Source organism: Diceros bicornis, chromosome 8, assembly GCF_020826845.1.
Source record: "Diceros bicornis minor isolate mBicDic1 chromosome 8, mDicBic1.mat.cur, whole genome shotgun sequence".
Classification (NCBI taxonomy): Eukaryota; Metazoa; Chordata; class Mammalia; order Perissodactyla; family Rhinocerotidae; genus Diceros; species Diceros bicornis.
This window is the reverse complement of record NC_080747.1, coordinates 57,639,463-57,662,444: the sequence shown is the minus strand read 5'-3', so window position 1 is coordinate 57,662,444 and position 22,982 is coordinate 57,639,463. Positions and strand designations below refer to the sequence as shown.

General features: G+C 39.4%; 1 protein-coding gene across 1 annotated transcript in view; it reads right to left on the bottom strand.

Annotated features, from left to right (window-relative positions):
- Positions 1-22,982, bottom strand: part of SLC4A4 (solute carrier family 4 member 4) — a 271,080-nt gene that overhangs the window by 231,580 nt on the left and 16,518 nt on the right. The window contains exon 2 of the mRNA XM_058547242.1: positions 21,017-21,196. Coding sequence (XP_058403225.1) covers positions 21,017-21,196 — 180 coding nt within the window. The remainder of the gene's footprint in view (positions 1-21,016; positions 21,197-22,982) is intronic.

Genomic DNA, 22,982 nt, shown 5'->3' with positions numbered 1-22,982 from the left:
AGTTGTGTCATATATTAAATGTAGAGGTTTAACTCAGTAATTTGTGATGTGTTAGCCTGCTATATATTACTACTGCTCTGAAAGGACCATAGAGAAAGAAGAGCTAAATTTCTGAGAAAAATCTTACTACCTTGAAACTTTCAAAGGAAGAACACCAGTTCTAGAATGAATTCTACCTGTAATCATCCCTCCCTGTCACCATTATTTTAAGGAAAATTATCACAGCCAGTTTGAACAAGTCCCAAACGAAAGGGAAACTTTTCAGGAAGTATTGTAGAAAGTAAGTGACATTTCAAAGGCACAGTGCCAACTACAGCTCCAGTTTAAATGACCCTTTGCTCAAGACAAAATTGTTCTTTGGGAGAAAAAAAACTATGTTCTGTTATTTGGACTTATCTTCCCTATTCATTTGATTCATTCATATATTCACTCTGGTGACAGCTCAGGGCGACTCAGAAAAGGGTTGTACTGCCACTGGCAACAATTAAAGTAAAGAAGTTTCCTGTGCCTGCATCCTTTGGGGCCACTCCTGCTGTTGCAGTGAAAGAATTTGAAAGAATTTTTTTTCAATCAAGGAACGAAGCGAAAGATGCTAGGCCTGTGAGTGAGCTGAGGACATTTCTCCAAAGGAATCAATCAAAGACAATAAAGGGTCACTTGGCCCTAAGGGACATTTTGGATTAAAAAACAGAATCTCCAGCAACCTACTTTGGAATTTTTATTTTATTTTCATTTATTTCCTCTCTGTTTTATCTGTGACGATCTGAAAAAAGCTCTTTTCTGGCAACTTTTTTTTTTTTAACTGATTAGTTTATCTGGTTTCATATAACCAAAGCTAATTTAGACTAGAGAATATGAGAACTGATACTCTGGTTTCTTTTCAGATCACATAAATCTTTAATCTTTTACTACAGTAAATGATTGCTGGAAGAAAATTTAGAGATTACCTACACCAACCCCTGATTCCACGGCTCAGTAAATGGAAGCCCAAAAACATTCAATGAAGTGCCCAATGTCAAAGAGCAGGTGAACGGCACAGCTGGACCAGAACTCCACCTCTTGAGCACCAGCTCAGTGCTCTCTGTTCTAGCACAAGACCACCCTCATCCCTTTCAGGTTGGAAAAAAAATTCTACAGAGTTTGATAATTAGCACCTCCAACTCCTCCAAAGACACTAACTGCATATGGAAACTTAAATTCTGACACCTAAGTTACTCAGGAACATTCTGTCTGGTGACCCCCAACCCTTGTCAAACTGTTTGTTCTAATTCTTCATGTATAATTTAATCTGAACGGACTCAACACAGTTTATCCCATTTTTAATGGGCAATCTTACATGGCACAGATTTATTGAAAGCTTCTAACACGCCAGTCGCTAAGCTAAGCACATCATATTGATTATCTCATTTAATCATCTCAACAACTCTATGAGTTAGGTAGTATTATCCCCACTTTTCAGATGAGGAAAACGAGACTTAGAGAAGTTAGTAAACTGGCTCAAGGCCACACATCTAATCCAGGTCAATCTGATTTCAGCATCCAAGCCTTAACCAATATGCTTCTGAGAGCTGCAGACTTCTTAACCACTGAGCTATTCTTTCAAAACATTATGCCAATTTTTTCTTTATCAATATGTACATCAAGAATTCTCAATCCAATATTCAGCTTAAGGAGCAAGTGGATTCTAGGCAAAAGTACACTAGTATCAATAATTGAAACAACATGAATTACCTTGTGAGGAAGCCTGTCAGGAACAATGTGACAAAATTGAGTTTTTTGGACTTTTAGCCAGCTTTTTACTCTATGGGCTGACACCAATTATGAACCAAACTACAGGAGCTCAGTGGAGACTCTCAGTCATTTGGTACATGTCCCACTGCAAGAATTAGGCTGGGCAGGAAAGGTCTTCTCCTAAGTAAGCTAGCTATCTTATGCTGTTTTCTGCACCCCTGAACCCATTATTTTTAATTTATATTTTTAAGGATTTAAAATCACTTGCATATGAACTGGTGCACTGTAACCTGCAATGGAGAAGAGGAGAATAAGTATCCTTATTTGATCCACTATATGTAAAAGCAGACTAATGCAATGAGCAAATCATTTACCTACTGTGAATCTTGGGTGAGTTACTCATCTCTTTACATTTCTTCATCTATAAGATGGAGTTAATAACTACATCTCCCTCGTGGTTAGTTTTGAGGATTAAAGGAGGTACTACCTATCAAGCACTCAGAAAAATACTCAGTGAACATTCCCTATTCTTATTCTGGTGATGGTAGAAGTGGTGGTTATTGCTATTAAAATCATCACAAAATGGAAGTGACTTCACTTACATAATTGATCATGGTACTGAAGGTCTGTCAAAAAGAACAGTTCTGTATTAACCATTCAAAACTAAAATCATTACTTTTGGCTGCATTCTTTAAAATTAAACTTCTCCATATCAACTCTTGACACCCCTATATCTAATAGTTAATTCACCCTGGGGGGTTCCTCAGAGACTCCATAAAATAAAATCCACTGGAAATAAAATCCAGGTTTTCCTGTGGTTGTGAAAGTCATCAGGATCACCTTTTTTGAAAATTTTGCAAGTCAGGGTCATATCATCATGTTCCATGGGGAACTCTTCACACTAAAGCTTGAACACATGCTGAAGCTAACCCAACTGCCTTTCAAGGAAAATTCGGACTTGCCGATCAGCATCCCTACGGTCTATCTCAGCACCGAGGTGCAATGATCTTCCTACCAGACAACAGTCTAGATTAGGATCTCAGTTTTTTCAAGAGATTGACAACTTTACCACTTGCTTAACAAGAGGCCCACTAGCACAATGGTGACATGCTTATTAGAACCAGGGAGATCTGTATTTGAATCCTGCCACCCAGCAGCTGTACAACCTTTCGTGAGTCATTTAACCTTAGCAAGCCTCATTTTCCTCTGCAGAATGGGATTAATAATAGTACCTTCCTCACTGGGCTGCTGGGAGGACTAAAGAAGATAATGAATATAACGTGCATAGTATTCACTAATAACAAGTAACCATTATTCCTAGTTTAGGGAAACACTCTCAAGCAGCAACAGAACAGGAGCTTTTCTACTACCCATCTCCTACCAAAGCCTGGATGAGAGAAGTGATGTTTACAGAAGATGATCCTCTAATCTGGATCCTCTAAAAACACATTCCTGGATAACACGGAACCACTAGAAGATGATATACTTGCTTTTAGTTAACTTATCTCCTTAAAGCATTGTAACAGTGTGATAGAGTGGGGAGAACATGAGCTCTAGAATCAGACAAGGTCTAGGTCTCAATTACAAGTTTGCTCCTTACTAGCTATGAGATCTTGAGGAAGTTATATACATTCTTTGAGACTGTGTTTCCTTATCATTAAATGGGTATAATGATACCTTTAAAAAGAAGTTGTAGTAACTAAATGTTTATGAGGGTTAAACAAAATAAGGCATGCAAAGTCCCTAGTATAGTGCCTGACACATAATGAATGTTAGCCCCTTGCAATGCATTTTTATATTGTTGCATAGCTATAAAATTTAGCTGAGAGCATTATCTTCTGTCATTCTTATTGTCTCTTATCTAAAGCCCCAAATGAAACATTCCTTTTAGAACACAATCCTAGTAAAATCTTTATTTCCCTCTAGCATGTTTTCCCTTTTCTGATAAGAAATATGTAATTGATTGTGGCTGTATTTTTATCTTGGCTGCCAGGAAGCTCAGACAAATTAAATTCAACTGTAGTAACAGTATGGGTCCTAGTGGTTCTGCATATTGTATGTCCTCCCTGGTTTTGACATCTATTTTCACCTATCTTTGATTATTACAAGAAGTCTCAAATCTTTTATAGAATGTGAGAAGCTACTAACTAAACATCTAATCAATTCAGTTCAAGGGGAAGACAGTGATTTAAGTGTTATGAAAAGAGCACCAGACTTGGGATGTTCAAGGCCAACTATTCTCAAACTTGTCCCCTCTCCTTGGGCAATTCATTTAACCTTTCAGATCTATATTTTGTCATGTCAAGTAGTAACAATTGTCTCTAAAGCCTTCTTAGAATCATTTACGTATGCAAGTGTGCTCTGTAACCTGTCAAGTGCTATACAAGGTCAGGTATTATTATTTCTATTATCACGGAAGAGGTAGATGTTCACACGAGAGAAGGTGTGCACTTACACAGAGACTCCGTGCAGCACTGAGGACCCCTGCAGGCAAACGTGGAAGGTGTGTAGTGATGGGGGCCCGAAGCAGCCACCATGCTAGGCTCACTAGAAAGCTCTAGCAGGACTCACCCAAAAAGAAGAGGCCTAATGGAAATGAATCAAACACCCTAAGGGACAATCCCAACTCAGTGAACATGCCAAACAAAATTGTTATTTGGTCACTAATCTAAACTGATTTGTTTAGAGGACAATGCAAATGAGACCGTGGTTTGTTTCCCATGATCCTGAGAGCTGCACCCCTCACTCTCACTATACCCATCAAAGGAAGAGGGTGTGGGTCACAGGGGGGCTTATAATGTGGGAATCCAATCTCTCCCCATAATCCCCTACCAATGACAGCGGGTACATCACATCAACTGGTACATCCAAAAGTACTCATATACTATTAATGTAATTCAGAGAGGAGGATTTTTTTAAAAGGCTAAATTTGGGCTAAAACCAAGCAGCTCTTAATAATAGGGAGGGTAGGTGTTTCTCCATTTTTAGAATAACCTGCCAACTTATTCCAGGAGTTCAAATGTTCTCTCGGCATCTCTAAGTCTTTTATTTCAAAAACCCATCCCCCTTACTAATAACTTAGTGCAGCAGCTGTCTGCCCATGGTGGAGAGAAAGAAGGAAATTGCTGCAGGATGGTATGTTGGAAAGATGATGAGGTAGGAGGCAGAGTTGAAAGTCACAGGTTCAAGTCTCAACTCTGCTCCTTGCTAATGCATGAATGTGTCCAAGTCACTAAATGATAATAACTAATATACCCTGAGCCTTATTCTTTGCCAGTGCCCTTTGAAGACCTCATAAACTGTTTAACCCTCAAAGCAACCCAGTGAGGTAGACACCTTTCTCATCTTATTTTATAGATCATAACCACGCAGACTTAGAACAATCACAACTTGCCTACCATCAAAAAGCCGGCAAGTAAGGCAGACTGGGATCTGAACACAAACTATGATTCCAAGCCCGTGGTCTTAACCACTGTGTCATATTCCTTTTGTAAATCTTGCTTTTCTTCATCTGTGAAATAAGGGAGTGATAAAACGGACATTAGATTTCTCATAAGGTTGTTACGGGGATCAAACATAATCCCCCATAATCAAACACAATGACAGTCCTTCATTAAGTCTAACGTATTATACAAATGTGACATGTTCCTACTCAAGGCAGCATGCATTTCCTAACACCAACTACTTGCTAGGCAAGGACAAGTGAGGCAATATGCCAAAAAGAAGTTACTTCTACGTATTCTGAACTCAGAAAAGAAACAACAAAAAAAGATGTTGAAAAGACATCTGTGAAAATGAGTGACTGCTGTAACAAGAGCAACCATGGCCAAGCTGATGAGCAACGGGAAAGGCCCGTTCAGAATCTGCCCACACCCTTCAGAAAGACACCACTGTCACCTAAACTGCTGGGATTTCAATACAGTACAAGCTATTACACTGCAAAGCTCATCCATTTCCAAGGCAACCCACTTTCAGAGGAGTTTTCTCTAGGATTCAGTTGACTTTAGACCAATCAAGTGGAAAACAACGATTCATAGCTGTAATTTTCTAATTTTGAATACACCAAGCTTTGGAGAAATGAATAATGGAATCCTCCAGGACTTGACTACACCCAATCAAATGCTCCTCACTTGTAGCCAAACCACTCCAGTATTCCAGCCAGACCAGGAGCCCAAAGACCTTGTCCTAACCCTGACTCCTGCAATACAGGATCTGTGACCTCAGGCAAGTTGTTAGCCTGTAGGAACCTCTGATTTGTGTTTCTAAAATAGGAATAATGCTTGCTTTAATTGCACCTAGGATTATGGAACAATTTGGATACTGTGTATAAAAGCCTCTATAAGTCATATAGCACTACCAAAAATAAAATATTTTGCAACATATAGTCAACTCAGCTTAGTTAACTCCCTGAATGCCCTTTGAACTGTGTACAAAGGGCCCAGGGAAAACTTTCAATGCCATCCAAAATACCTTTGATGAAAAAATGCAACTTGGAGCAAAGGAGGAAAAAGCAAAGTGTGAAAACATGAAAAGTGCTATAAAAATATATTTTGCTGCAGTCGATGAGGCCCTCCTGGGACCTTTTCTGATTTCTTTTTAGGGAAAACACACATTTCCCGATCACAGACTTCAAAAGTACAGCTAACAAAAATACACTCATGTACTTAGTGCAGAAAAGTTTCAGAATTCCTCTGGCAAAACAAAATCTCCCTTTGCATCAGAAATTTCTCTTCTTGCCCTGGCTAGAAGACAGAATAGCTAACAAACCAAAACCATGATATAAATCATCATGGTAAGATACTATTCCATGCTCTGGTGATATATGTAAAGTCATTCTGGAAGAAAATCACTGAGTAAGCAGAAGCAGGCTGAGGTTTGGTGTCCTCTTGACCCTGTCATTCGATCCTCCTTCTCTTCCTTACATCATACGAGTCACAGATAGAAAAGGCATGAGCATGATTTAAAGTCAATGCTCCTGAAACATTCACCCAGAATGGTTTGCCCCTCCACCCTTCGATACTCTAACTTGTAGAATTGGTATCCTCATGGGATGATCTCAACTGCCAGGCGAGTGTTACGTCAAAATAGACAGTCATGGAGACACGAGAGAAGGCAGGAATGCACCTCTCCTGCCAACACCAGAAGCTTTTGCTGCGACTCACTGGTGGCTCAAAAACAAATGCTTTATTTGACACATTAATACAGTAGGAAACAATATTTTCACAAAAGGAGGTAATGACATGTAAGCAGAAGTTGGAGGTGATTCAGTAGATGAAATAGCATTGGGAAAAAAAAAATCTGAAGTTGGAAAGCAAAAAGTTCTATTTAAACTCAGATAAAAAATTGATGCTTTAACTCACTGTGTGCATTTCGCATTGTATATGTCTAATTATTAACCTGAAGTTGGTACCTTTTGTTTCCTCAAATATTAGTCAAAGAAAATGAAATTAATTTTTAGATGGAATTTTCCTAAACCAGGCCTCCCCACATTCAGGCAGCGTTGACGGCTTGTGTTAAACAAGAGTGCTTATGCTCACCAGGCTCCCTCCTGGCACAGAGCTTTGATTTATGCTCTTCTTTTAACCTGCAGTGTGTTTCTCTTCAACCTTCACTAAATTTTTCTTTCTCATCCTTCAGATCTCAACTCAAGTATGACTTTCTCGGAGAAGTCATTTCTTGACCTCCCTAATTTGGTCTAATCCCACTATTATCAGATTTTATAGCACCATGAGACAGACTCCCTCATAGCACTTTCCATAGACGCAATTTAACATTTATTTGTAGGGGTATTCGACTGGTAAGTGTCTCCTCCAACAGACCATAAGTTCCCCAGGGGCAAAAGTGTCTTTAATTTTGCTCACCATCAAATCCCCAGCATCTAGCACAATATTTGGTACACAGTAGACCTTCTACAAACATTCCAGATGAAGGAATGGTGGATGACTGAGGCATCTCATCCTTCCTGATACTGACGTGGCCCTGGGGTTTATTGAGAGATTCTCCTTAGTTCTCAGTACTGAATAACTTTTCCAAGACTTCTTTGTTCAGAAGGAGCAGATTGGAGGGCTAAGGACCACCTAGAGCAGGGAAGCTGAGTGACATTTTACAGCAAAGTCACTTGAAACCAACAAATTTTCAAAACATGCCTCTCAGAAGCAGCCAGGATAACTGAGCAAATTTCAAAACTTTAAAATTCAAAAAAAAATAAAGAACAAATGAACAAACAAACAAATGAATGATCAATTTACTGTAGACTGATCAATAGATAACAGGTTTCAAAATAAGATAAACAGGTTGATGTTTCACCCAAAGAGAAAAACTATCTGTCCATAACAAAATCTAGCCACACTACCCATTTCACCTAGTCAGTTTTATCTATTTTAGTTAGCTTGTTTTATGTACTTTCTCCAATAGAAAACGTAATTACTTAGAAAATCAGCAGTAAAAAGATGCACAATATGACTTCTGATTCTAAGCTAAGATTTCTGGATTAAACATGTAGGATTTCAAGGAAGAAAACAAAAGCCTTCTTCATCTAATTGCTTAAGTTCTTTATCACTCTGTGGTAGAACGTAAACAAATAAAGAATTGATACTGACAATACAAATTGAATTTGGATGAGTACAATGTCTTTCAGATTTCATTTACTCTAGCATATAGCTCTGAAGAAGCCTGATCCAACTTTTTTCATAATCACTCTACTGCAATGGTTGAGAGCCTTTGCTTGGAGTCAGAGACATCCAGTGTTCCAGCAATGTCACTTGCCAACCATGTAATGCCAGGTGAGTCACTCACCTCTGCGAGCCTCAGGGTCATCAACCCTGAAAAGGAGGACATTAACCTCAGAGGGCTTTGATGAGGAAAACTGAGATTATAGTTTTTATCAGAGTACCTAGAACAGAGCTTGTGTTCAATAAATATTTTTTATTATTAACAGCAACATTTTTTCAATGAAATTCAAGTCACTTTATACACAGGTTCACTCTTATTCCTTCTCATAACTCTCCTTTGTAAGGAGAGAGAGAAAGAATAGATAGACATATCTATAACATATAGACAGACCAACCTAGAAAATGTAAGGAGTTACTGAGGCTCACCAGCAATAATGACAAAGTTAAGAGAAGCCAGGTCTTACTTTCTGGAAGTAAAAACACATGACACCATTTTACTATTTATGGAGTAAATAATAGAAGTAAAATATTCATTCACTATACCCACTATACCCATAGGTGTGTTGGCCACCTATCCCTTTCCATCAGGAAACAATACATTTCTCCCAAGCACCATCCAGTACATTTAAGCTTACATCTCATTGGTCGGGACTAAATCACATGGCTACCCCTAGCCACAAGGGAACCTGGGAAATCAAGGTTTTTAGCTGGCACATTGCTGTCATGAACAAAACTGGGGTTGTGAGGATAAAGAAGGAGAGGAGAATGGATATTAGGCAGACTACTAAGCAGAGGCTCCTAAAATGGACTCTTGTGCTCAGTTTAAGTACAGAAAGAAAATGACCATATTCTTTCCTTCTAAAGGGGGAAGGGGGTCCAGCCCAGTGGCATAGCAATTAAGTTCACGCCCTCTGCTTCAGTGGCCCAGGGTTCGCAGGTTCGGATCCCGGATGCGGACCAACGCACCACTCATCAAACCATGCTGTGGCAGCATCCCATATACAAAATAGAGCAAGATGGGCACAGATGTTAGGTCAGAGCTAATCTTCCTCAGCAAAGAGGAGGATTGGCAAGGGACATTAGCTTAGAGCCAGTCTTCCTCACACAAAATAAATAAAAATAAAGGGGGGAGGGATGCCTTAGTAGAAGCACCTCAGCTTGTTCACCACCTGGGTTGGTGCATTCCTGGGTGAAGGGGCAGTGAAACATAACCAGCTCCTCACCTTCCCTCCCCTGTCCTGACATGTGCCTCCTCCTCCCAGGCTCAACTCAAGTGCTACTTCCTCTGCAAGGCCTTCTCTCACACACCCCAGCACACCAGCACGTTCCTTTATGCCGTCACACCACTGTGCGTACAACTCCACTATAGCAATTATCACATTCTCTTAAATTTGTCTGATTTCTGTCACTTTCTCCACTAAACTGTCAGTCTTTTTACGGAATTTTCATCTCTGCAGGCCCAATGCCCATGACTATGCCTAAAAAGAAGTACTCCACAAATATTTCTTGGATTGGATCAAAATGGACTGAACCAAGATGAACTGAGTTGACTTGCACTGCACTGCACTGCAGGCCCAGGGGTCTGGCTGCATCTCCTTTCTCACCCTGTTCTGGTAGCTAATAGGGTGCCTGCCCTGGTACCAGGAAGGCTGATGACAAGCTTACAAGCTTATGGTTCATACAAATAGATCATGTCTCAATGAGATCATCCATTAGCCTGGCTTTCTGGCCAAAAAAGGGAGTCAAAAAGCAGTTACATTATCTTATTTCCTCTCAGGGGAACCATGGAGAAAGGCGTAAAAGTCACTGTTTACCAAACAAAAGGCTAAGAAAACATTTTTTCCTTTAACAATATGACAAATTAGTGAAAGTGACAAAAATAAATAAAAACCTACCACACACTCAAAAAGTTGCACAAGTGCCTAAAAGCCAAACTCTAATTGTGAATGTGTTGGCATTTGGCACAGAGTTCAGGATTTCAAGGAAGCAAGCCACTCTTTTATGAACACTAAACAGAAATGTCACAAGTAGCTTTTGATTAAACTATGATTGTCACAGTATATAGGAATGAACTAACATATGGTGTTTTTAAAATAAACTACTAACCACATCCAGTGGTTTCAATTAAAGAATGGTTCATTGCTTACAAAAATTCCCCTAGACCCAGCTGTCTTCCAAAAAAGTCCCATTGCCTCACTCTGAATTTCCACTGTCATCAGGCGGATTACTAAGAGGCCAGTCTTGGATTCGGTGTAGACACTCCGGGCAGCCTCTGTAGAAAGTAAGTACCTTCCTCCAGCTTTGTCTTGTGGCTGAACCAATCCTGGGGGTAATCTCCTATAAGGAGTATAAACCGAATTGCCCAGTTATATTAAATGACCTGCTAAAAGATCAGAGAATATTTAAAAGGATTTTCTTAGAATGCTAAGGTTATTTATACTATGGTGTTCCGGTATTGAAAAAATAAGTGTTAAGAAAAGGACTAGTATAGCTATAAGACAAGGCCCACGTTCCTCATAGGAGGAATATCTTGTAGAAATGACTCTAAAACCAATACAAAGAGGTAATGTCTTCATTCTTGTATGAAAGGAAGCTAGTTAGAGAATCACTGTAATCATTGCATAATCACAGTAAAAAAAAAAAAAAAAGACTATCCCTATGAAATTAAAGATAAGGCAGGTAGAGGCCACCTGAAACCGGTTTGAGGAGAGCATGCACAGACCTGGTCCTGCTACATAACGGGGCTCTCTTTAGAGGGGTAAGACGTAAGCCTTTGCCACTCACCCAGGGATTTTTCTGTTCTACTTTGGTCTCATTGTCTTTCTTGATAGTAAGGGTCCCTCCACCTCCTCTCTCTCTCAGAATTTTTCATGTCCTCTCTCTTCAGTGTCATTCATGCGCTTTCTCCCTCCATCCCACGACTGGCCAAAATATAGAACTCAGTGACATTTTTAAAACTCAATTGTTATTTAAAAATAAATACATTCCCCAGGTTGGTTTTTCTTCTTACACATTGCCCTTGGTGGATTTCTTTTTCATCTAAACTAGTATGAGCCTTCTATTGAAATAAAGGTTCCCATTCCCACTCTTAAAGACAAGACATTATCCCCACCTGCCAAAAAAGGGAAGCATCTCTGCCACTCCTGCCTGTATACAACCATATGCAAAGAAGATCCTCAAGTTTACCTCAAGGAAACTCACTGCTTAGATGTTTTTACAAATGTCAGAAAGAATTATAGAATCAAAGGAGCTTAAAGAGAACGTAGCAGAGACAGATTGCCAGTCAGTTTCATGGGGGGGAAAAAATCTATAAATCTTCCAAGTTTGGTTTGAGCATGCAAATAATAGCTCAGAAAAGTTTCCCCAAGTCCCACTTTTCACACTTTCACACATACATTTCAAAAACTTTGATTAGCATTTGATCTAAATACCAGTTATCTACCTTCCGTTCTTCTCAACCAGAGTATCTTGCGCTCAAAATGTATATTTAAGAACTAGAGAAACAAGGGAGAGTATTAGCTGTTTCTGGGTGTGGACATCAATAAAAAATAACCCAAAAATCTTTTTGAAATTTTTTGCTTGTTTTTTCTTTGTTTGGGGCATTCGGGAGTTTCACAAGAAGTAACAAAGTCAAGTTAGACAAAGCATTGACTTAGGATTTTATAGTTGCTTATGCATGTGTTCTGGATATTGGGTGAATCTGGAGTGGATTTCTAGTTATAGAAATTACTATTCCCATGCTTTGGTAACAGAAACTGCCCTATTTTCTGCTGAAAACAACTTCAGTTTTGAATGAACACAGCTAGCTATATGGTCCACATGTTTATTGTCAATTTGCATTCAGAAGTCACATTTTCCATTATACCTAAATTACTCCTTCCCAAAGCCTCATAAATGAAGCTGAATCAATTGAATATAATTGCTTTCTCTTGTGGCCTTTGTGGTAAAATTTTGGTAACTGACAAAGGATAATTTTAATATAAATTGCTGGATCACAATAACACCACTACCACAAGCGGCTTCTAAATGAGGGTACCCAGTGCATTTTGCTTTTTTTAAAAAACGGAATTCTGCTTAACTGGCAAACAGAAAAGAATAAAAAATTTCAGGGATGTTCTAGTTTCAAAATCATTAAATCATAATTCTGAGAAGGATGTACAAAGATCATCTCAGTTCATCTCTGCAGCAACATGGATTAATCTGTTCACCCATATTACACGTACATAACCAATTCTTAAAATTTTCTACGTAAGACACTCCACAAGCAGCCTTGGTGACACACTCAGTAATTAACAATTCTCACTATCATAAGTAGCCTCTTTTATATACTATTCTCACTCATCACAGGGAATTACAAACCCTAAATAAATAGTCATAAGCAAAGGCAGGCTTATTCTAACTCAACATGCTGTATGGTTCTTTAGAGAAATGCCATCTTAAATAATATTTTGCATTCTTACATTGGCCTGCATATTTTCACACATTTTAATATTTTCCCATGAGAAAAAGTACATGCAGGGTAGCTCTTTTATTTCTACTTTGAAAACATGGACAATTTCTATTTTATTTACATGCTAATTAGTCATTGCAAAACAAAGTTGTAGAACTATATAGCATGAGAAAAATTACTTTTCCTGGCCTTCCCTCTTTTCATTTCACCATTACTCAACTCACTCTATTGCACAACTCTGGTGATTTCTATTTTAATTACATTTCAATAAGATCTAGGTTGGGGGGAGGTAGCAATTTTTTTTTTAATTCAGGTAGTTATTAATACTGAATAATTACATAACCTTCCCTCTTCAGTTTTTATTTTCTTGGACAGACCAGAATGTTTTAACCAAACTGGTAATTTCTGGACATTTTATTATGCATCCACTCAAATGATATGCTATTTCAGAACATGACTCAAAATAAGTATGAAATATTGCTCCTGCCTTTGAGGCTCTAATGATACTATTGGCGAGATGACACACACCTGAATGAAAGAGGTAAGTCAATATTTGCAGCTTTACAGGTCTAAGTACCAGCACATGTAGTATAGATAATGCTTATCACAGGAGAGCGAAAACTGGGCAAGTCATTATGAGCTGGTATAAATGCACTCTTTAAGGCCTTTCTGAAACAGAGTAAACCTATCATTTTCATTAAAGTACTTAAAATATTGAAAATAGTAGAGGAAACTCCATTACATTGTCAATTCACTCTTAAATGTCTAAGGACCCCAAGTTAGGAAACTGCTTTAAGTAATGAGGAGCATTAGAAGGTTTTTATCATTGTTTGTTTAATTAAGGAGAGACTACATAGAAGTGATATTTTAGATGTCTAGAAGCCTTGTCTGAAATAACTCCCTTTTATTTCAAGGAAGAACCTGAAGTCTGAAAACCCAAATGAGAAGATATTGCCTTAGGAATTCAAAGGAAAGGGCAGACACAAGAGACACTTTGAAGGAAAAACCAGTAGAACTCAATGAGTGACTGACTATGGAAGAAAAAGAACAGGGAAGAATCAAAGATAATGAGATTTTGATTATACAGGTAACCAGGATAATGGGGACTCTATGCTCACAACACCTCTATAAAAGTGTGATGAAAAGTCAAGTAATGCTCCTCATCCATGGGAAAGTTATTACAGGAACCCAACATGCCTGCTTCCAGATTGTGGTCATGGAAGAATTCCAGAGAATTTATTTATAAAGTATACCCGTGGTCCCCCATTGTCCCTCATCCCAACTACTTCTGCATCAACAGTTCAAACTCATAAAGCCCTGAATCCAAATCTCTGGTATTAAGAACATACAGTCCTTTAAGAATTATTTCCTATGGTATGAGAAATTTCCTAAACAGAATACCATTTCAAGAAGATCCCTGCCAATATTTTTCATTCTTTCAGTGCTTCCAATCACATACACACACACACAGACACACACGCTCACATACACATTCACAAATACAGTCACACCCTCCAGCTTCCTGCCTTGTAAACTTGAACTCCCAACCACAGGATGTGTCCTGCCTTGCCTAGGTGGTACTGCCTATGGCAGACAGTCATTTACACCCTGTTCTCTTCATTAAAGTATATTTCACATCTTAAATTCCACACACTACTCTGGTTTTCTCCCCTTTTCCACCCTAAGTCACAACCTCTTTTTAGCCTGGAGAACCCTAGCACCTGGAGCACAATAGAACCCTCTTGAGGCCTCCTGAACTCATGAGTCCCTATAAATAGCACCAACATCAACTCTCCCATGACACACGTAAATACACTATTCATAACATCTCATGGCATGATAAAATGGGATAACTATTGTAATAGAATAGTCTGGGGCAACAAGAAATGACACCTTCCCATAGTGTGAGAACCACCACTTGGAGGGCACTTCAAGGTGACTTCAAGAGACATGCATTTCAGAAATTCAAGATTCCCTAAGAGATTTATGTAGTTAACTGGCAGAAGAAGACAGAAGCACCATGACACAGTCCTCCTGTATTCGTCAGCGTCACAGAGGAATAAACAGCAATTACTTGTACCACACAAAACACAACATTGTTGGACCAATCCAGTGCCTCCAAAAACACAAGTATGTCAAACATTTTTCTTTTCTGCACAGCACTGCCTTCAAGTTGCAGACTTGTTCCAACCAACAGCCCTTCTTAACCAGATTAATTTCACTGAGAAACACAAAGAAAGAGCCAGAAAGAAATTCTTCTCATGAAAGAGCAAACAGCCCATTTGCTTTCAGGGGCCCAGAACTGGGAATTCCAACTGCTGACTAAATTCAAGGGAACACTTGGTAAGCAGAGCCCCTTGCTAGTGGCAGTATTCTACACAAAAGAACAGCACAATAGACATCACCTCTGCCCCTTGAATGTCTTGTTTCCTTGGTCCTTTCACCTGCCAGCCAGCATCCAAGCTGATACCCACTGGCAAGTTAAAGAGGCTGAATTTAGGTTAGTTCTCCCAAAGCTGCCCTTGGGAGCCAGGAGCCAAGCTGACAGCGAAAGAAGAGGAATAAGTAGTGAGAATTTGTAGTAGAAAAGGCCAGAAGAACTTAAACAAGAGTGATTTGTGTTCATAGGGAATTAACCTCTAGAAAGATCTAGCCTGAAGCTTTTGGCATTACCTGTGTATAACGGATGGGTAAAGAAGAGCTTGTTGAAAGTACTCAGAGTAACTCAAGATAATAACTGCTAACTATTATTGCTAACCAGATGTCCTGCTCATTTAGTACTCAGAACACTATGAATTAAGTTCTATCATTATCCCCTTTTTACAGCTGAGGAAACTGGAGAGAGAAAGGTTAAGCATCTTGCCAAGGTTACACTGCTGGTATGAGCTAGGATTCAAATGCAATCTGGCTTGACTATGTGCTCCAAACCGCTATGATATGCTATCTTTCCACAAAATTACATCATAAGTGCCCCTTCTGAAAAGGCGAATTTTAAGTTTTCAACTATTTTTTAATATAAAAAGCCTTTGTTCTCAGACCTAAAGAAAAAGCACTTCCTCCTACTTCTATAAGATGAAAAATAGGGAAGAGGATGAAAAAGATAGTATAGTTCTTTCGTGCTTGTGTTTTGTTTTGGTACTTGACAGGGACAGAATCTACCTCATTTCACACACATTCTGAAGATTCCCTTCTCTCCTGCATACTAACTCATTTGGGGGCTATGCAAATGGCATATGGAAAATTAAAGAAATCTTACTTTATGATACCAGAATTAAGGGTCTTGCCTGAAAAGATTTAAAAATCAAGAAAAAGTAGACATGCACCAAGAAGAATGAGGTCAGGTTGGGGGAGGGCACAGGGGTGTGCACTGGGAAAAGGGGAAGTCAAATGACAAAACCCCAAATAATCTTGGCTCATATGAAAAGCTAGTCTGTTCATTTACCCGGAAGTACCACACAAAGGCAGCTGCCCATTGCTCTGTTTCAGTTTCCCACATATAACTGGATCACTAACCGGCATCCATTGTTCCAGGCTCATAGAACAATGCTCACTAGCATAAATCCATCAGTCCTGGCACACATCCAAAGAGCTAAAAAAGGAATACCACCGGACTGAATGAGTGTCTGTACGCACATACCTAGCGCTATGACTCCAAAACAGGGAAGACATGTGTGTGCCAGGCAGTTAGCACTTCCAAGCCCTCATGCGTGTTCAAGCTTGTTGAGAAATACATTACACATCAGACCAATATGCTGAACAGGATGTTCTGTTTGTAGCTCTGTTTCCTAACATTTTACACATCTTCAGAGTCTCTGCAGTCACCAAGTGGCCTGTGATTTCCCCATAAATATCCCAGGATACTAATAAAATGAGAAGTTCAGAGGTCAAAACCATCTATGGTGGGAAGTTGTGCTGTGTTTCCAGAGCCTATCTCATCCAGGACCACCTTCCCACCCACTTTCTGGGCAATCCTCAGAGGATGGCAGCTGCTAACTTAGAAAAAAAAAGAAGCGCACGGTGGAGGAGGCAAAAGGATTATTTTTAAGAAAGAGCACAATCTAACTTTTCTCTCCACCACCCCCGCCACACCACCTCCTCATTCCCTTGTCTCTCCTGCCAGCTCTTCCATTTCACTTCTCATCCCTAGCCCCTCTCCCCATTGCTCAGGGTACCACACTTCCCACACATATTTCCTTCTCTGTGTCCCAAGCTGGGACACCAGCTTTGACACCATGCTGGAAAGAGCAGCTGTGCACGGACTTGGAGCTGCTGCTGAGCTCAGAGGGGGAAACGAAGGGAGCGAGCTTCCTCCTCGAAGCTCCAAACGTGTAAGAATCAAAACACACATTCACTCTTTAGAAGCCCTGCCTTGACACCAGAGCCATGGAGAAAAGAAAAAGCACCTCTGTGATAAGCTACATGAACCTGGTAATTACGTCATCTTCCTGATGTGCCTAAATACTGGAAGATATTTGGCTGATTCCTTCTTATAAATGCCCTTTACTATGCAATTCCGTGCCTCTTTAATATGGCTTCTGAGCTGAGCTGCCTGAGGTCTGTGTGGAAGGGTGAGCACTTTTAACTGTACATGATGAATCTCTGTGCCCTGGGGATCAATTTCTCCCATCACCTCTGGGCGACAGGCAACTCAACACCCTTGGGGGTCACCTACCCAGACCAAAACACCACTTTGGCAATAGTTAAAATAATGAGGCACTTTCCAAAGTGGGATAATTAAAAGTTAGAACCATATTTTACATGGCAAGGGAAGAAGGCAGAGCAGAGAAATATAAAGATGATGTGCAAGGATTAAAGACAAGAAAATCAGCTGGATCTTTATTTATAATGTGGGAAATATTTAGACCAATAAAAGCAATGTTTTTGTCTTCCTCTAGAGTAATCCATCCATTCAATTACTCTTCAATAAGCACTTATTAAGCACATACTATGTGCCAGGTGCTGTGCTAGGTACCAGAGATAACATAGTGAACAACACAAATCTGATCCTAGCTCTCAGGGAGCTTACAATCTAGCATTAGCACAAGACAAAACTGTAGGCTCACAAAATTACAAGTTGAAACATGTGTTATGAAGGAAACAAAGAGCTGAGAAAGAATAACATCGGAGAATCTACATTAGATAGGGTAACACGGAAAGGCCTCTGAGAAGAGACAAAATTTAAAAGCTGGAATAAAGGGAGAGAAAAGCTAACCAGGACAAGAATGGGGTGACTGTTCCAGAAAGACAGGATTGCGTGTGCAAAGGCTCTGAGGCAGAAAAGGTTTGAGCACCAAGGAACTGAAAAATCAGTGTGGCTGAAGTAAAGTGAGCAAGGAATGAATGACACAAAGCGGGACTGGTGAGATACTGTGGCCATGGTGTCCAATCAAGAGTTTATTCTAAGGACAACGGGAAGTTTTCAGCAGACGAATGGCATGACCCAATTTACACTTTATGATGGTCACTGTTGCCTCTGTGCGGAAAAAGACTTGAAAAGCAGAGGCTGTTGCAATTGTCTACGCAAGAGACGACGATTCCCTGGACCAGAATGTGGCAGCCAAACTGAAAAAGAGTAGACAGATTCAGACATATTTTAGAAGTAGAACCAACAGAAGTCATTGATGGCTTGCGTATGGGGGTGACAGCAGGAAAGAATCCGAGATGATTCTCATCAAGTTGCTCTATTTATATGTGGAGTTTTCTCAGAAGTTATAAGCATCACCTGATACAACCTCAGGCCCGTGCAGGAATCTGGTCTAGGGGACATGGCATGTCTATATACATAGGTAACTCAAAAACTCTACATCCAAGAACAACAGAAACTACGTGTGGCTCTTCTTGGAGACAACAATGGCAGACTAGGCAGATGTTTCAGTAAGTGAGTTTTCCCATAAGAATTTTATTGTCATGTTGGTGCCAGAGCTCTGTAGCATCCCCAAAATCATAGGGTTAAATGTCTGTCTGTATCTGGGTGCAACAATTCTGACTTTTAAATAGAACTGCAGCAGATAAGCCAGCTACCAACTCATCTAGTCTCCATGATAAGCAGTGGAGAAAATACTGTAATTTCTAAGAGAACCTGCAGGTCGAATTGGATGACTCCCGTCAAACATGTCAAAGACATATTACAGCATAACTTATTGACTAGCAGGAAAACAACTAACTATAAAATGCGCATTTATAAATAATTTTGTTATGATCATTCAACAATTTAGTCCTTAACAACGGTCTTTCCATACGATCCCTTCAGAAACTGAATATATAACACAAAGCAGTACTCCCTAGGAAGGAGATCTCTGAGGGTAAAGAGAATGGACGGCTTTGTTTATTTTACATGCTGTGCCAAACTGCTCCCCAAACGCCACAGAAAGCAACAGCACTCCTGTAGTTGACATACATTCAGCCTTAGTACCTTTCTGCTCTGTTCATTCCCTATTACCTACTTGAGTATTGCTGGCATTGTTTCCATTGCCCTTCCTAAAAAGCTGGTACATAATTATCATCTCAAAATCCCTTGGCCCATTTGTCTAGGTGAGAGTCTCTTCCCTTTTTAGTATTTATAGTGATGATGCACTCTTGTTCTTAAATTGCAGAATGAGGGATGACTTATGAGGGAGACAGAGAGAGAGAGAGATCACACACATACACACACACACACACACACACACACACACACACACACACACTGCAGGGAGCACCTCTGATTCCGGCTCAGGCTTGCCAGACAGCAAAACAGACAGCAAATCAAGATAAACAGTAGTAATTTATTTGGAAAGGGATGTTATCTTTTGCTCCTCCAGACTATTAACTGTGACCTTTTTTATCTGCATTTCAAGGACTTTGCTCAAAACAGACCCCATTATTTTAGTCAATATACGAAGGATTCCATTCAGAAAGGCTTTCCCCCAGCATTCCAATGAAAAGTATGTAACTCTTACTTCCTGCCCTTTGGTCCTTTCTGTCTTACATTTATTCCAACACTTTTAAATTTTAATTTAGTGGTCCATCTCCAAACTCTCCTCAAACCTTTTCTCTTTAATTTGGTGGTCCATCTGTATCGCTCCTCTCAGCACAGTACTTCTCTAGCTTCTAAGCCACCTGCTCAATAGTGAGACTATAAAAGATTCACAGATTCACATCACTACACTTCACACCCTCTTTACTTTAACTCTGTAAATTCACTTTTCAACACTCCTGAGCTGTTAATTCTAATTTGGCTTCTCATCTTCTGCAGTGAGTGAACTGGATCTTTATCTGTGCCGTCCATAATGCATTTTATTGCAGGTTCCGCATTTCTGCAAGTGTAGCAAAGAGATGAAGAACTTACAAAGCTCTGCCAACATGAAAAGCTGTCACTATGTAACTCCTGTCAGGGAACCTCCCATCATTGGCATGTGTTTCTACTGCTTCTCCCTTCTACTGCACATATTCATTCTCACTTCAGCCGAAAAGCTACCCAGATAGCCAAAGATTCCCCACATCAAAAGCAACAAAAGCAACATACACATACACCTAAACACACAGTCCACCCTGTAACTTGAATCCAAGGGTGTTCTTTGACCTCCTGTTATTCTGTTCTTAATAACATATCATAACATAACAATGTATGACACTAACATGTTCAACATTTCAAGAGCTGTGTTACTCTATTCTTCTCTGACTTACAGGATGCTTTTCTACTATTCCTTTTTAAATCATTGACCTGGCCCACGACCTGATTAAATGTCACCCATAACCCTATAAATGTCACCTATTTATATATAATTATACATGTAGAATTCTCATCTTGACCTACTGTCTCAATAGAACCTATTTCTAAATAGGAACAATCCAAACATTTCTTCGAGTCTTCCAATTACTGTTGATTACTGTAGTTAAATATCATTTATGACACCCTGTCTTATTTCACTAGTTAAAACGTAGAATACACAACCACACCTAAACTTTGTCAGATCTTTTCTGATTAACTCGGAATCTTACAAGATCTCCTCCTAGACAAACCTGCCAGGACAAGAAAAGCATCTCCATAGACATTATCCTTTAGAGAAAACCATCCCAGTATTATTGTGTCCCTCCCCCATTATCCACAAGATCCTAAAAAGTGTCTTTCCCAAGGATGTGGGAGGCAAGCAGAAAGAGGCACCAACACCCAGAGGGTACTCACTCAGGGGTCTGAGGACGCTGCTGCTGGACTCATCAGCGTTTTCCACATCTGACTTGTCAGAGTAGTTCTCAGAGATTCTCTCCCTTTCCTTCTTTTCTTTGTGCCCTGTCTTTCTCTTGTGACGTCTCCTTCTCCTGTAGCTCTTCGGCACATGGACCCCAATATAGATGGTGTGGTGGCCTAAAGGAAGGTACACAAATCACCAGTCATTTCAAATCACATTCTCTGCTGCAAATAAATTGCACAAGATCCACACAGGTCAGAAGAAAATGTCTGTGAATGCAACATTACCATTCTATATTTGACAAAGTTAAACTGGAAAAATAAAATCTCCTCTCAATTTTCAGTTAACTAGAGTATAATTCAACCTGTTGGTTGGCTCTAGGATTCCATGAGGGTGTATTCTAGTCTATCCAGATAAACCACTTTTGTTTAGGAAAACCAAAGAATATCGAACCAGAAATCAGGAATCCTTGATTCTGGTCATACCTCTGCCATCAATTAGCTATTTGACCTTGAGCATGTCCCTTAACCATTCTGGGCCTCAATCTCATCATTTATATATAATGAGAGGCTGAAATTGTGTAATCCCTAGAGGTCCTTCCAGTTCTAACCTTCCATGAGTCTGTGATTATACTGAATAGAGCGATGAAACAGGAGCTCTTGGAAGCAGCAAAAAATAAAGATCTAACTCAAAGTTCAAGAAGTCATTCTGCTGGGGATAAGGTTTTACATTAAAACTTTTTTTTTTTTTTTACCCAATCAGCAGAATAGAGACTTAGAACTGGGACAAACTAAGAAAAAATAAGACATACTTGGAGAGAAAATTTTAGAAATACTCGAATGTTCACACTAGGAAACAGCTAAAATGAATGTCAGCTCCAGTGTCATTCTCATTTTTCTTTTTTCGTTTCCAAAAGTTTCTAAAAACTGGTTGTTGCAATGATAAAAATAAACCCAGCCCAGCAAAAATTGCTTTGAAGAGAAGGGCATGAGGAAAAAAAAGATTGTGAAATGCTTTTAGTTCTCTAGATGGAAGGAGTTGCAAAACTGACAAGTGGTATTATTTTTACAATATCTGATAAGACAGAAAAAAAGGAACTCAAAGTTCTACATTTTTTTTAAATTGGGAAACTTTTACTTTCACTTTATATACAGCATAACTTCTGGATGTGGGAACCTCCATTTTGGAAGTAATGTGAACACTTCTTTTTTGGAACTGCAAATTAGATTAGATTATAATCTAATCTCATCCACAGGTGTCCTTTCCCATTCTGGAATTATTCCTTGATGACCACTTTACAGTGCCACAGACAATATCATACACCTGCATGCAACACACGTACATGCAGTATGTCTGATATAAATTGCTGTGTCACTTTCCAGAGTAATTCATCAGGCATATCAAAAAACACCATAATTCACAAGGATGTTCCCTTGAATTGGAAGGATTAAAACAATCACATGCTCCTTCAAGAAAGAAGTTCCAACCAAGGAATGCAGAACCCTAAATGAATGGGTTAGCATTCAAAAGAAAACATCTGATACTTGGAATGAAGTTGGAGGCATCTATATAAAGCATGAACCTCCTCCCCAACATACATACAGACACACACACACAGACACACACACATACACGCACCAACTCAACTACTCAAAATACAGTGAAATTCTCCTCACAGAATGTGTGCCAATGAAAAATTTATCATGTCTAACCATTTGCAAGCAAATTGTTCTCATGGGAAAGCTATATTATACTAGGAAGTAGGAAACGTCTAAGAAACAATGTGAATTAAGAAACAGTGTCAATTGTTTCCTGCACTCCAGTTATTGAGGGCGTCCTGCAGCTTTATCTCAAGTCACACAATATATGTAAGCAAAGACAATCAATTTCTTTAGTAAATCAAACACTGAAAGCTTGGTTGCCTTTGTTCAGGAATTAGGAAAACATCATGAAAAAAATTAA